At 31.8% G+C, this 17,247-nt stretch overlaps 1 protein-coding gene across 1 annotated transcript; it reads left to right on the forward strand.

The window, feature by feature from the left end:
* Nucleotides 1–1,271: 1,271 nt before the first annotated feature.
* On the forward strand, nt 1,272–9,852 carry LOC141298152 (5'(3')-deoxyribonucleotidase, mitochondrial-like). The gene is made up of 5 exons (XM_073828665.1): nt 1,272–1,934; nt 5,431–5,531; nt 5,718–5,778; nt 8,941–9,055; nt 9,142–9,852. Exons 1-5 carry the CDS (start codon nt 1,671–1,673, stop codon nt 9,279–9,281), a joined length of 681 nt encoding a protein of 226 aa, XP_073684766.1. The 5' UTR covers nt 1,272–1,670; the 3' UTR covers nt 9,282–9,852.
* The last annotated feature ends 7,395 nt before the right edge of the window (nt 9,853–17,247 follow it).

Raw genomic sequence — 17,247 nt, forward strand, 5'->3', positions numbered from 1 at the left:
TTATATAAGTTATCGTTCAAAATAAATCCCCCAATGGAAAAAATAAATAAGTTCTTTCAATCTTTGTTCCAGGAGTATTTTTTTTCCCATAGGGAAATAGTCTTTGTCTAATATTTATTAGCCGTGAACCAAATCAAGCAGCTACGAGGTGAATCACAACATTACAAACTGTGATTTGAACCAAAAAAGTATTTGAAAATCAAACAAAAGACTAAAGTACAAGACCGTAGATTTGAAGTTCTTAATAAGTGAAAGAACTACAATGACGTAATGGAGTTCAAAACAATAGAGAAGGATAAAATCATTTTAAAGATGACGATTGTGCGTATATAGAACATTTTCACGTTTATTGCAAAATATGTATGTAATATTTGGTTATTTTAAGTGCTTGAGTTGGTAGGCGCTTGAGTTTTGGCGTCACTTGCTTTTACGGGAATTATGGGAAATGTAGTTTCCACAAGGGATTCCGCTGTTAAACATGATTGTTTAAAAACAAAGTCGAAATAAAGCGGGCTAAATGCTTCATCAGAAGCATATGACATCGATAAACACCCACTTAACTCACAATAGATCTATCTTTAATGGTTTATATAAGTTATCGTTCAAAATAAATCCCCCAATGGAAAAAATAAATGAGTTCTTTCAATCTTTGTTCCAGGAGTATTTTTTTCCCCATAGGGAAATAGTCTTTGTCTAATATTTATTAGCCGTGAACCAAATCAAGCAGCTACGAGGTGAATCACAACATTACAAACTGTGATTTGAACCAAAAAAGTATTTGAAAATCAAACAAAAGACTAAAGTACAAGACCGTAGATTTGAAGTTCTTAATAAGTGAAAGAACTACAATGACGTAATGGAGTTCAAAACAATAGAGAAGGATAAAATCATTTTAAAGATGACGATTGTGCGTATATAGAACATTTTCACGTTTATTGCAAAATATGTATGTAATATTTGGTTATTTTAAGTGCTTGAGTTGGCAGGCGCTTGAGTTTTGGCGTCACTTGCTTTTATGGGAATTATGGGAAATGTAGTTTCCACAAGGGATTCCGCTGTTAAACATGATTGTTTAAAAACAAAGTCGAAATAAAGCGGGCTAAAGGCTTCATCAGAAGCACATGACATCGATAAACACCCACTTAACTCACAATAGATCTATCTTTAATGTTTTATAAGTTATCATTCAAAATAATCCCCCTATGAAGAAAATGAATGGCGTGTTTACTTCCGGAAGAAAAGAATCGTACAAGTATGTGATCTCCCTCTTCGCCAGTAATCTCAGGTTGAGTATATTCCGTGATAATGCAAATCAGAAATAGCCACTAGATTTTAGAATGATTTTTAAAACGTAAACACGCTTCTGTATCAATAACGTTCATTCCTAGGACTCGCGTTTAAGATACGCAGGCATTTGCACAGCTGTAAACAAATGCAGAAAGGAGAGGTCAACACTGCAATTTAACACCAGCGACCGCTGGAAAAACATGAGACCCTCTGACCTCACAGAAACCAACAAAAGACCCGCTACAAACGCGTTTACAATGTGCAAAACAATAGCAAGCCGACAGAATGAGATGAGCTAACACAATCTGCCTCTCTTCATAAGAGTTCATGCACACTACCGAGTGACCAAGACAGATTCAGACGGGTTTAAGAGGAGGTTTATCATGACTCTGCTACCGAGGATCGTAAAATGGGTCGAGAGAAGCACTTCCTCGATATACTTCCACTATCGGTGCACCGCAAACATGAGCACGAATAATAAGAGACTGCGGGTTCTGGTGGATATGGACGGTGTGATCGCGGACTTCGAGGGAGGTTTTCTAAAAAAGTACAAGCAGAAGTTTCCAAACGAGCCCTTTATATCTTTAGAGGACAGAAGAGGATTCTGGGTGTCCACACAGTATGGAGACATGAGGAGTGACCTGTGTGTAAGTGTGTGGAAACACAACAGAAGAGACCATAAAGCTATTTATAGGACCTTTTTGTACAATATATACATTTATATAACACGTTTGCATATGTCTAATATAGTAAAGAGTTAAATGAGCATGAAATATGATGATGTTTTTAATGCAAATCAATTAAGGCGAGACACTGCAGGTAAATAGGGTAAAAAAAAATTAACTAATAGTAGTTTTCTTTGTATTACAGGTTTTCTAAAATGTTAGGTTTAAATATGCAAATGATGCATTATTTAATATGCGCTAGTTTGCATACATCTCTAGTACAAACATCTAAATACTAGATGAAATTCTTGTTTAATTTTTTTTTAGAGTCAAAAGTTTTTACAGAGGGGATTTTGGGTATCATTTTGTCACTCCATAACTCAGAAAAAACTTGGAACAGACAGGAAACACTATATTTTTAAAAAAAAAAATTGAGGAATGAATGTATGAAATCATCAAATTATATATGAACAAATCCCTCTGTAAAAACCTTCAGGATATAGACAGGTATAAAACTTTAAAGTAAGTTTGGTGTGTGTAAGTGCTACTGAAGTGGAGATTTATGGCTCAGTGTAGGAGGAAAAAACTCATTTGGAGAAAATAGCCTTAAAAAAATGCATTGTAATGTAATCTATTGACACAAATAGCGCTATAAAAGAAACACTTAACAGTGTCTTTTGGGTGTTTTCGATCCACTAATCCAAAAAAAAAAAAACTTTCAAAATCACGCCCAAAATCTCAAATTTGACCATTTTTTTTGCCTGAAGTCTCTCCTCTTAAATCTTTATAACAGTATAGCCAGTATGGTGTTGAGGAAAGTTACTTTTAAAAGTAATGCATTACAATATTGAGTTACTCCCTAAAAAGTAACTAATTACGTTACTTAGTTACTTTTTACGCAAAGTAATGCATTGCGTTACTTTTGTGTTACTTTTTAAATCTGGGCAGGGCTTGCTTGTTTGTTTTTAATATAAAAAGTTGTATTTTTGTCAAATGTAAAAGCCTTTTTACACCAAAAGCCTCAGGCTTTGAGAAAAGTAAATTGACGTCAGTACAGTAGACCGCAGAAGAAAAAATGTCAGCTCTTCAGCAATAAATAAAGAAAAACAAATGTTATATTTTCTTGAGTAATTTTTGCTTATTAGTATGGATCAATTGGATCATCGAAGGTCGGCAGCAAAGACATCGGTTAATAAAATGGGATTAAATACATAAAGGATATTTGTATTATTTAACATATTTAATTGCCAGTTTGCATTGAATTTCACCGATTTTATTCATCTGTTTTTTAGTGAGTGAGATGAATTAATGCATCTTCACATTTATTCTAGAACTAAAGTTACATCTTACTCACAATTTCTCTCATCATGGGGACAGGAGAGCTTTTAATCAATAAATGAGGGGGAAAGTAACTGGCGTTACTTATTTGAAAAAGTTATTTTCTTGTCAGTTAAACAAGTAATGTGTTACTTTACTAGTTACTTGGAAAAGTAGTATTATTGTGTAACTTGCATTGCTTGTAATGCATTCCCATTAACATTGATTATAGCAGATACTTACTTAAAATGACCTAAATATTGGGTGTCATATTGGGTGAAACTGTGAAAAAGTAAAGGTTCTGGAGACAAATGTTCCTCAAAACAATCAGATTTGAGACTCTATTTTTCTAAAAGACGATTCAAGGAGAATCAAGTAAAGCCAAGCTGTTTCAGTGCAGCAAGTGTTCTCCTGGAAATGATATTAAAGATATTTTTATGTTTATGTGACAAAAATCAGATTTGATTGCAAAAAGAAATGTGAAGCATGAGCTGAAGGTTGACATTGAGAAATTCATACATTAAGTTTGATGCGGTAGGCTTAGGGTCAAGTCTAAACTGGCTTTGCTGGCATCCTGAACCGCCCAGACCAGTCTGTAGGCTAATTTTAGAAGTGTTTGAGGTATTTGGTAAGATGGTTAAACTGAGAAGCTGGCTTTCCAACCAGCTACACCATTTTAAAACAATTTAGATTAATCAGATCAATCCAGATAAAACCAGCAAACCATCCTAGACTGGATTTTTTTTCTCAGCAGGGATAGTGAGCTGCTAATGTATGTTACATTTAAATATATAATAACTAAAATGTTACAATAAATTAAAATATTACAGTAGAGGTCAAAAATTTACATACACCTTGCAGAATCTGCAAAATGTTAATTATTTTAGTAAAATAAAAGGGATTGTATGAAATGAGTGTCTTTTTTTATTTAGTACTGACCTAAATAAGATATTTCTGTTTAAAAGTTTACATACACTTGATTAAACTTAATACTGTGTTGTTGCCTGAATGATCCACAGCTGTTTTTGTTTTGTTGTTGAGTGATAGTTGTTCATGAGTCTCTTGTTTGTCCTGAACAGTTAAACTGCCTGCTGTTCTTCAGAAAAATCCTTCAGGTCCCACAAATTCTTTGGTTTTCCAGCATTTTTGTGAATTTGAACCCTCAATAATGACTGTATGATTTTGAGATCCATCTTTTCACACTGAGGACAACTGAGGGACTCATATACAACTATTACAGAAGGTTCAAACACTCACTGATGCTTCAGAAGGAAAAACATGCATTAAGAGCCGGGGGTGAAAACTTTTGGAATTTAAAGATCAGGGTAAATTTAACTTATTTTGTCTTCTGGAAAACATGTAAGTATCTTCTGTAGCTTCTGAAGGGCAGTAATAAATGGGGAAAAAAATGTGATATTTTGGCAATATAAGAAAAATGTACTAATTTTCAATCGGTTCAAAAGTTTTCACCCCCGACTCTTAATGCATCTTTTTTCCTTCTGGAGCATCAGGGAGTGTTTGAACCTTCTGTAATAGTTGCATATGAGTCCCTCAGTTGTCCTCAGTGTGAAAAGATGGATCTCAAGGGTTCAAATACACAAAAATGATGAAAGAGCAAATAATTTGTGTGACCTGAAGGATTTCTCTGAAGAACAGCAGACAGTTTAACTGTTCGGGACAAACAAGGGACTCATGAACAACTATCACTAAACAAAAACACAACTGTGGATCATTCAGGGAACAACACAGTATTAAGAATCAAGTGTATGTAAACTTTTGAACAGGGTCATTTTTATAAATTCAACAATTTTCTCTTGTGGACTATATGTAAACATCTTTTATGTGCAATATCTTATTCAGGTCAGCACTAAATAAAAAATAGCATGCATTTTGTATGATCCCCTCTTATTAGTAACATTTTGCAGATTCTGCAAGGTGTATGTAAACTTTTGACCTTAACTGTATGTTATTAAAAATTGTTATTATTAAATATAAAACTGTTGACAATCCCTATTAAATTAACAGCCTTTAAAGATACATCTATTGCACTTAGTCATTTTGAATGTAAGTACCAATGAAGAAAAGTCCAGTAAAAATGACACAATTGATGAACACGTTTTACATGTTAAATGAAGATAATCAGAGTTTGCATTTACTGCAGGAAAAGGCCATCAGCATTTGGGAGTCCAAAAACTTCTTCATGGAGCTGGAGCCTCTTCCTGGAGGAGTGGAGGCTGTAAAAGAGATGTCCAAGATAGAGAAGTAAGTTCAACCAGATGTTTAGATTCACAGTCAAAGAAAGTCTCAGATGACCTAATTCACTCTATTATAAACCACTCGTCTTGCATAAGAGACAGACAAGCACAGCTAGTAATTGAGTCAATGTTTGGTTTGCATATTACTAGTTGTAAAAATGCCTCTTGCTTAGTTTCTCTTTCCTTCACCCAGTACAGATGTCTTCATTTGCACCAGTCCAATAAAACATTACAGCTACTGTCCGTATGAGAAGGTAAGAGTCCTTTAAACTGAAGATCTGCATTTATAGATGGACTTTGGTCTGATTGATTTATTGATTATGTGTACAGTGGGGTCCAAAGTCTGAGAACAGGTGCCAGATGCATAAATAGTCTGATAGCTGGTTAAACTATATCTTAGTGACTGTGTTTATGCAACTGTCCCCACCCAGTATGCAGCATCAGAGATGTGTTTTTCTATTGTTTTGTGTTTATTATGTGCAATTACAGAACAGTTAACACCTAGCCAAGCCCAAACCTTAATCCAAAATCTATAGTAAGTACATGTTGTTCATTCATATTTGTCAGTACTTATGTAATAAGGATACAGTTAAATAAATTGTGACTTTTTTTAATATTTAAATGTGTTCAAAATTAAATACACTGACTTGAACACACCTCTTTAACACCTGATAAATAGAATTAGATTTCATTTTGATATTTTTGGGTGGCATAAAATAAAAAATGCAAGTGTGATGCACCTGTCCTGATATCATCATAAAGAAAATAGCATTATTAATATTTTATTATTTCTTTTTAATGTAATTTAAAAACTTAAAACTAGTTAAAAAATGTAAAAACTTAATTATTTTAACAGAACTGCTGCTCAGTTTCACTTGATAAGTTTGTTATTTTCTTATGTAATTAATGACCTAAAATAATGCAGAATGTGGAATATTTTACATTATAACTTTTCTTGAAATGTTTCTATTTATTTCCCAGTTTAAATAAATGAATGTTATATGAATAATCATTTTATGTAATTTTATATAATTATAAAAATATAATCAATTTTTAGGAATAATTATTTAATGTATATGTATGTACAATTATTTTTAAGATGATGATGATTATTTTCTTTTTTATTATTATTCTTTTATTATATTGTTTTTGGGTCTTTCTGTTCATCTGTTGTTTTGTTTTCCTGTTGAGCCTTCTGAGTGGAAAAGCAGTTTTTATTTTATTATTTATCATTTATTTTCTATCATTTATTTAATGCAGTTTTTATACATTAATATATAAATTAAGCATTCACATTGCTGGGAGTTTTTTGAAAATATTTACAATATATCTTCAAAAGTCTGATTTTTTTTTGTTTTGTTATTTGTTTAACAGCAATTTAAACATCTTATAGTTAATGTCTTATAGTAAACTTATAGTGAAGATAAAAATATATAACATAAAAAAAACATAAAAATACATATAAAATACACACACACACATGTGTGTATATATATATATATATATATATATATATATATATATATATATATATATATATATATATATATATATAAGTATTATGTAAGTTATATAACTATTTTATAAGTATTTATCTTAAGTACAGCAAAAACTGAAATTTTGAAATATTTTTCCTATTTAAAACAACTGTTTTCTATTTGAATATATTTTAAAATGTAATTTATTTATGTGAATACAATCCTGCATTTTTAGCATTGGTTACATGATCCTTCAGAAATCATTCTTATACTCTGATTTGCTGCTCAAAAAACATTATTATTTTTAATATTATGTTGAAAATGGCTGAGTAGAATTGTTTCAGGTTTCTTTGATGAATAGAAAGCTCATTAGAACAGCATTTATCTGAAATGGAAACCTTTTGTAACATTATAAATATCTTTATCATCACTTTTGATCAAACAAAGCATCCTTGCTAAATAAAAGTATTCATTTGTGTCATTTCTTCTCATCTTCTTAATTTCTTTGCATCTCTCTATTCATCAATGTTTTAAATATTGACAAAATAATAAAAAATGTTTCTTGGACAGCAAATCAGCTTATTAGAATGGTTTCTGAAGGATCATGTAAGGATGCTAAAAATACAGCTTTAATCACAGGAATAAATTTGATTTGAACATGTTTTCAAATTGAAAACAATTATTTTAAATAGTAAAAATTATTTCAGATTTTTTTCTGCTTTTGCTGTATTTTGGTGAGCAGAAGAGACTTCTTTAAATAGCTAAAAAAGCGTACTGTTCAAAAACATTTGACTGGTAGTATATCTATATTTGTTAAAACACATTTTAATATTTAACACATTACTTATTTTTAAATTGCTGTTAAATAATTACATTTAGGATTCAAATAATAAATACAGTGCCTTGCAAAAGTATTCATTCATTTTTTTTTACTTTTTTTTTTTTTTGTTGCAGCATTATGTTAAACTGCTTAAAATTAGTTTTTCCCCACATCAATTTACACTCCATACACCATAATAATGACAAAGCAAAAGCCAGATTTGCAATTTGTACAAATTTATTAAAAATAAAACACTGAAATAAGTGCATTGCATAAGTATTCATACCCTTAACTCAGTCCATAGTTGAAGCACCTTTACAGCCTCAAGTCTTTTTGGGTCTGATGAGACAAGCTTTACACATCTGCATTTGGAAATGATCTGCCATTCTTTGCCTCACCTTTTCACCTCTCCATCTCTGTCAGCTTGGATGGGGGCTGGCAGACATTTCCTAGAGTCCTAGTTGTTCCAATCATCTTCCATTATGGAGAATGCTTCTGTCAACCTTCAATGCAGCAGATTTTGTTCTGAACTCTTCCCTAGATCATCGCCTTAACGCAAGTCTGTCACTGAGCTCTGCAGGCAGTTATCTTGACCTCAGGACTTGGTTTTTACTCTGATATGCATTTTCAGCTGTTAGACCTTTTCTGAGAGGTGTGTGCCTTTTTAAATCAGACTCATTCAAATGAATTTGCCACAGTTTAACTCCACTCCAAGTGTAGTAACATCTAGAAGCAATATGAATGCTCCTGAGATAAATTTCGAGTGTCCCAGAAAAGGGTATGGATACTTATGCAACGGGATCTTTTCAGTTTTTTATTTCTAATAAATTTGCAAAGTTGTTACAAACCTGTTTTGTGCTTTGTCATTATGGCACATGAGATGAAGATTGATGTGGAAAAAAAGTAATTTAAGGCAGTTTAACATAATGCTTCAACAAAACAAAATGTGAAAAAAAAAAATGAAGGGGTATGAATACTTTTGCAAGGCACTGTAAATGCTCTCATTTAAGACTGTTAAAATCTTATTTTCAACACGCTCTCAATAATGTGACTGCTTCATTGTCTGAACCACACTCCTGTTTCCATGGTTTCCTCTCACAAAGTGTGTTTCTCCTCAGTACGCCTGGATAGAGAAACATCTGGGCCCCGAGTTCCTGGAGCAGATCATCTTGACCCGAGACAAGACCATAGTGACCGGAGACCTCCTCATCGATGACAAACCCGATATCCTGGGTGAGTAAGAGGCCATTTGACCACTTCCAACCCACATTGCACATAATGAGCTCTACAGGAACGCCATATCTGTGTTTCCGCTGAAGGTGTGGAGCCCAATCCGTCCTGGGAGCACGTCCTGTTCACTGCCTGCCACAACAAGCACCTGCCACCAAATCCATCCCAGAGACGCCTTCTGTCCTGGGCCGACGACTGGAGGGGAATGCTGGAGAGCAAACGCCAGTAAAACAACATCCCAGCAAGCTAAGATGGGTAAACAGATCCTGTATCAGCCCTCATATTCAGTATTACTCTGTGAAAACCTTAGATTATTGACAGAGGAGAAGTGTTTTTATGTACATGGCAACTTTTAGCATCATTTTACTGTTTATTATGCTTCTGAGGGCTTGAAATCCATTGTTTACATCAAGCATTAACTGCCTTCCACCTCAGACTCAAATGGGATCTTTGTAGAAATGAAAGGGAGGATATTTAAACGCTATTTGCGCACATATGCACATGCAAACATAAGCATGCAGATGTCAGACTCACTAAGATTTTCTCATTCTAGTGTAAGTACAGCAACGTGTTTAATGTATTATCATAGTTTTAATTCAGGGAGAACACAATGCTTGAGAGAACTAGACGTGTTTGTTTGTGTATTGTGTGTGTTTTTGGACATGTACCACTATGGACACTAGAGGACGCTGTGAGCCCATGTAATTATTAGTTGCTTTTTAATCGGAGCGTCATCTTGGTTCATACTTTATTATTAGTTTGGAATGAATCTTTTAATAAACTTTTTTTATTATTATTCATTTTGGTTTATGGCTTTGGCAAGTGCATTATCTTTTGTGTCTAATTAATAAACTACTTGTTATAATATACAGTGGTGCTCAAAAGTTTGGGATTAGTACGATTTTTAATGTATTTTTTTTAAGTCTCCTATGCTCATCGGAGTTCAATTTATTTGATCAAAAATACAGAAAATGTGTTTTTTTAATATACTTTAAAATGTAATTTATTTCTGTGATTTCAAAGCTGAATTTTTAGTATCATTACTCCAGTCTTCAGTGTCACATGATCCTTCAGAAATCATGCTAATATACTGATTTATTACTTTTATTATCAATTTTTATAAACAGTTGTGCTACTTAATATTTTTTTGGAGCCTGTGATATTTTTTTCAGGATTCTTTGATGAATAAAAAGCTAAAAAGAACAGCATTTATTAAAAATGGAAATATTTTCTAACAATCTAAGTCTTTGCTATCACATCCTTGCTGAATAAAGGTATTAATTTCTTTTAAAGAGATAAAGAAAGAACAAAATGACTGACCCCAAACTTTGAACGAGGTGTTTATTGTTACATAAGTTTTCTATTTTAAATGAATCCTGTTCTTTTTAACATTTTATTCATCAAAGAATCCTGAAAAAAGTATCACAGGTTCCAAAACTCTTTCCAACATTGATAATAAATCGGCATATTAGAATGATTTCTGAAGGATCGTGTGACACTAATTACTGCCTGCGTTTATTTGATCCAAAAGAAACAGTGAAATTTTGAAATATTTTTACTATTTCAAATAACTGCTTTCTATTTAAATATATTTTAAAATGTAATTTATTTCTGTGATTTCAAAGCTGCATTTTCAGCATCATTACTGCAGTCTTCAGTGTCACATGATCCTTCAGAAATCATTCTGATTTGCTTCTTTGATGAATAGAAAGTTCAGAAGAACAGCATTTATCTGAAATAGAAATATTTTGTAACATTAATGTCTTTATCATCATTTTAATCAATTTAAAGTGTCCTAAGTATTAAATAAATAGTTTCTTTTCCAAAAAGATTTCAGATAAACGCTGATCTTTGGCTCTTTCTATTCATTAAAGAATCTTGAAATAAAAGGATCATGTGACACTGAGGACTGCAGTAATGATGCTGAAAATCCAGCTTTGATCACAGGAATAAATTACATTTTAAAATATATTCAAATAGAAAACAGTTATTTTAAATAATAAAATATTTCATTGTACTTTTAGATCAAATAAATGCAAGCTTGTTAAGCAAAGAGATTCTAAAAAAAAACATTTGACTGGTAGCGTGCATTTAATAAAGGATGCTTTAAATTGATCAAAAGTGACAGTAAATGCATTTATAATGCTACAAAAGATTTCTATTTCAAATAAATGCTGTTCTTTTGAACTTTCCATTCATCTGCAAATCCTAAAAAAATTAAATGCATCATGGTTTCCACAAAAATATAGTGCAGCGCAAGCGTTTTGAGCATTGGTAATAATCAGAAATGTTTCTTAAACAGCAAATCAGCATATTAGAATGATTTCTGAAGGATCATGTGACACTTAAGACTGCTGAAAATCCAGCTTTGATCACAGGAATAAATTACATTTCACTATATATTTGCATAGAAAACTGCTATTTTAAATTGTAATAATATTTCACATTTTTTCTATATGTTTGATCAAATTAATGCAGCCTTTGTGAGCAGAAAAGACGTTTTTTAAAAACAAAGAAATTCAGGAATCATTCTAAAATGCTGATTTGCTTCTCAAGAAACATTTGAACACTGCATATTTTGTGGAAACTGATACATTTTATTTTTCAGGATTCGCAGATGAATAGAAATTTTAATAACATTATAAATGTCTTATCAATTTAAACATCCTTGCTGAATTTTTTTTAAATTAATAAATACAAATTAAAACCCCAATTTTTTGATGATATTTTTGCAGATGTGCACAGTTCATTACTGTCGACCTAAATGCTTTTATCTCATGCATTTTGTTTGCAACTCTGCTTACTGACTCAATCACAGTATGATTTTAAAACAGAGTTTATCATCCATTTATAAGAACAAACAAACAATGTAATCTTACAGATGACATTTACAAGTACTACAAGAAAAGCTGATGTTTAAAGTTCATTGCTCTTGATAATCACAGACATCTCGTCTCTTGAGATGTAGAGCTCAATCACACAGATAATGACGTGAATCATGCACTTCATCATGAAAGTCAACATAAGATCATGAGATAGCCAAGTACGACGTAATAGATTTACATATATAAAAAGGTTAGGAGAAAATTTTTTTTGCAGTTGGTTATTATCATTTTATAAGCTAATCTTATCAAAGTTATATGATGTGGACATTAGGAATGGTAGCGTACAGTAACTGATTTGACAAGGATGTGGTCAAAAACCTAAACTCTTAAACTGAAATAAGTTCTTCATATCTAAAATATGCATGCTTAAACCATCTCTAGCATCTCTTCAGTCCATATGATGGTTTAAGCAGTTTGAAAGGTGTTGCATTGAGAGTTGCATTTAAAGAAATAGTTCCAAGATAAAGATGAGTTTGGTTCTTCATCAGATCTTCTGCAGTGAATGGGTGCCGTCAGAATGAGAGTCCAAACAGCTGATAAAAACATCACAATAATCCACACCACTCCAGTCCATCAGTTAACATCTTGAGAAACCAAAAGCTGAAACAAATCTATCATTAAGACTTCAGATTCTGACCTAATGGCATTTTCACTGGAGGAAGTGTTATTATGGATTATGGATATGTATTTTAGTTAAAAAGGTCTTCATGATGGATCTGTTTCTTACAAACACACAGCTTTTGTCTTCTTTTTATCAGCTGTTTGGAGTCTCATTCTGATGGCACCCATTCACTAAAGAGGATCCATTAGTGAGCAAGTGATGGAATGACACATTTCTCCAAAAATTCGTTTTAAGATGAAAATTCATATGTGTTTAAAGAATAGTTCATCCAAAACATTTAAATGAGCTGAATATTTATTCACCCTCAGGTCATGTGAGATCTAGATGAGTTTGTTTCTTCAACAGATTTGGTGAAATGTAGCATTGCATCACTTGCTCACCAATGGATCCTTTGTAGTGAATGGGTGCCGTCAGAATGAGAGTCCAAACAGCTGATAAAACATCACAATAATCCACAAGTGATCCACACCACTCGGTTAACATCTTGAGAAACAAAACCTGTGTGTTTGTAAGAAATAAATCCATAATAAAGATGTTTTTAACTTAAAACCGGGCAAAAACATGTGTCCATAATCCATAATAACGCTTCCTCAATGAAAAAGTCCATCTCCTGTTGTCTTTCACGTCAAAACCCAGCCACATATTTGTTTAGAGCTGTTTTGGCTTGTAAACTGTGTTTGATCTGTGCAGATTTCTCTTCTGATTTGGATCTAATGGCTTTTTTACTGGAGGAAGTGTTAATATAAATTATGGATTTGTATTTTAGTTAAAACATCTTAATGATGGATTTGTTTCTTACAAACACACATCTTTTGGATTCTCAAGATGTTAAGTGATGGACTGGAGTGGTGTGGATTACTTGTGATGTTTTTATCAGCTGTTCGGACTCTCATTCTGACGGCACCCATTCACTCCAGAGGATCCGTTGGTGAGAAAATGATGCAATGCCGCATTTCTCCAAATCTGATGAAGAAGCAAACTCATCTACATATTGGATGACCTGAGGGTGATAAAATATTCAGAAAATCATCTTTTCTAGCCGAACTATTCCTTTAAAGAAGTTCACATGATCTTACAAACTATTAAACAGGAGATCTTCAGTTCTGGAGTAATGTTAGAGCTTTATGTCTCTGAGTCAGCAGAACATCAGACACACTCACACTTTTCTGCGCTTGCTTTTGTTCTTTATATAACATCTCTAAAGAGTGATTTGTTGTGCCATAGTAGATATAAATTAATTTGTAAATGTTCATTCTGAAGAGAAGTTCACACATGAAGAAAAATGTTCAACATGTTCAAATGTCTTTGGCATTAATGGAGTAGTTCATGTTCAGAACAAAAATTTACAGGTAATGTACTCACCCCCTTGTCATTCAAGATGTTCATGTCTTTCTTTCTTTAGTCGTAAAGAAATTGTTTTTTAAGGAAAACATTTCAGGATTTCTCTCCATATAGTGGACTTCTATGGTGCCCCTGAGTTTGAACTTCCAAAATGCAGCTTCAAATGGGCTCTAAATGATCCCAGCCGAGGAAGAAGGGTCTTATCTAGCAAAACAATCAGTTGTTTAAATAAAAAATAAAAAAACGTAAAATTTATATACTTTTTAACCATAAAAACTCATCTTGTCTAGCTCTGCCTGAACTCTGTGTATTACGTTTCAAGACAGTTAGGGTATGTCGAAAAACTCCCATCTAATTTTCTCCTTCAACTTCAAAATCATCCTACATCGCTGGTTACCCTTTTTTCTTTTTTGTAAAGGGCGTTTGATCATCTTTGCACGTTTACTTTGTAAACACTGGGTTGATACTTCTGCAGCGATGTATGGTGATTTTGAAGTTAGAGGAGAAAATAAGATGAGAGTTTTTAGACATACCCTAACTTTTAAACCAGAATACACAGTTCAGGCAGAGCTAGACGAGCATTTGAGGTTAAAAAGTATATAAATTGTCAATTTTGTTGGAAAATAATCGATCGTTTCACTAGATAAGACCCTTCTTCCTCGACTGGGATCATTTAGAGTATTTTGAAGCTGCATTTAAACTGCATTTTGGAAGATCAAACTCAGGGGCACCACAGAAGTCCACTATATGAACCGAAATCCTAAAATGTTTTCCTCAAAAAACATAATTTCTTAACGACTAAAGAAAGAAACACATGACATCTTGGATGACAAGTTTGTGAGTACATTATCTGTACATTTTTGTTCTGAAAGAGAGCTACTCCTTTAATAGCCATGAACACGAAAACCATTGCCAAAGCATTGTTATCAACAGTATTTCTTTAGTTTTTTTCAGTTTAGACTACTTCTGTTTAAAGGAGATGTTTACTTCCAGAACAAACATTTACAGAAAATAATGAAGAAATTGTTTTTTGATTAAAACATCTACAGGATTTCTCTCCATATAGTGGACTTCTATGGTGTCCACGAGTTTGAACTTACAAAATACAGTTTAAATGCAGCTTTAAAGGACTCCAAACGATCCCAGCCGAGGAAGAAGAGCAAAACAATCTGTTATTTTCAAGTAAAATTGAAAATTTATATACTTTTTAACCTCAAATGCTCGTCTAGCTCTGTCTGAACTGTTTATTCCGGTTCAAGACAGTTAGGGTACGTCAAAAAACTCCCATCTCATTTTCTCCTCCAACTTAAAAATCGCTGTTTTACCTTCTTTGTAAAGGGCATTTGATCATCTTTGCACGTTCACTTTGTAAACACTGGGTTGGTACTTCTGCAGCGATGTATGGCGATTTTGAAGTTAGAGGAGAAAATAAGATGGGAGTTTTTAGACATACCCTAACTTTTAAACCGGAATACACAGAGTTCAGGCAGAGCTAGAAAAAAAAAGTATATAAATTCTATTTTTTTTTTTAAAGAAAATAACTAGATAAGACCTTTCTTCCTCGGCTGGGATCATTTAGAGTCTTTTGAAGCTGCATTTTGGAAGTTGAAACTCATGGGCACCATAGAAGTCCACTATATGGAGAGAAATCCTGAAATGTTTTCCTCAAAAAACATAATTTCCTTATGACTGAAGAAAAAAAGTCATGAACATCTTGGATGACAAATGGTGAGTAAGTGATCTGTACATTTTTGTTTGACTTCTCCTTTAACAGGAGGGACTATATTTAGTGACTTTATGTTTGCATGAATCATTTTTCTTTTTAAAAATTTCATTTAACCATTATGTAATGAGTTTTGATATTCATTATCGATAGATTTCTAAAGACTCTTATCCTGTAGGAGTAATGAATTGGTTTAATATAGAATTATTACATTTTGAAAACATAAATAAATAGAAATTGACTGAAGCATGCATTATTAAGAAGATTATATAAATGTTCCAGCAGTGGAATTGACAAGGAAGTACTGCAGGACTGCTTTATGCAAGGTTGAAAATAAAAATAATTTTGGGGAAAATATTAAAAGATAAACTATTATCTATTAGGGTTTTTAAATAAAATACATCATAAATGATCAAAATGTTTGTGAACACTTAGAAGTCCTCAAGAGAGACCACAAAACAAGTCATTTTGACTATACTCTGTAATATGCATGTATGATTCCCACTTTAGCACATTATATCACTCTTGAACTTGAACTACTTTGTTCTTTTCAGCAAATTGACTGATTTTTGTCTTGTTTCAGTCATTTGTTGATTTCATTGGGAGAGAAATGCAGATGTACTCAGTTGCATCTTAAATGTGAAAAGTAAATGTATGTTGTTATTCATTTTGTTAATGACTCTATGTTCCTGGTGCTCTATTGTCAAGATTTAATGTGTTTGTCACAGTTTGGAGGACTATATATATATGAAATCACAGATGGTTTAATAAAGAATGACACCTCAAACCAAGAGCTTGAGTTTTTATTGGAAACATCTGTCATCAAAACACAATTTTTATATTTTTATACTTGGTTTTTACTCTTATTTATTTGTATTTTATTATCTTGTATTATCTTGTTTGATATTTGTATTGTATTTGTATATAGTTTTTTAAATGTCTATAGATTTATTAAGTGTTATTTTAATTTTAGTTTTACTACATCAAGTCAAACCAAATGAAAATGAGAAATGTTGCCTTGCCAGCTGAAATAAAATGTTAAAGATTTTTTTTATTTAAAAAACATATTTTTCTTATCTTCTTTCTTAAACTTATTGTATATATTATTTACTTATTGTGTGTGTATGTGTGTGTATATATATATATATATATATATATATATATATATGTGTATATGTATGTATGTATGTATGTATATATATATATATATATATGTTTTTTTTATAAAATATGTTTAAGATTTTTATTTAAAAGAAATATATATATATATATATAGTTTATCTTCTTTTTAAAACTTATTGTATAATTCATATTTATAACTTATTTTGTAAAAAAAAAAAAAAAAAAAAAAAATATATATATATATATATATATATATATATATAATTTATTTATTCATATTATATTATGTTATATTATCAGCTAATTGGCAAGGCAACATTTCTCATTTTTATTATTATTATTATTATTAAGTTCAAATTAATTTAATTTCAAATAAGAAGTGTTTCCTATGACTATTAACTAAATTTTGCACAAAAGCTAACTTAAATAAAAACTAAACTTAAAAAAACTGGGGTTCAGCTAAATGTTTCTTTGTCCTTCCCAGATAAAATGCATTAAAATG

The sequence above is a fragment of the Garra rufa genome, chromosome 22 (assembly GCF_049309525.1).
Source record: "Garra rufa chromosome 22, GarRuf1.0, whole genome shotgun sequence".
Taxonomy (NCBI): domain Eukaryota; kingdom Metazoa; phylum Chordata; class Actinopteri; order Cypriniformes; family Cyprinidae; genus Garra; species Garra rufa.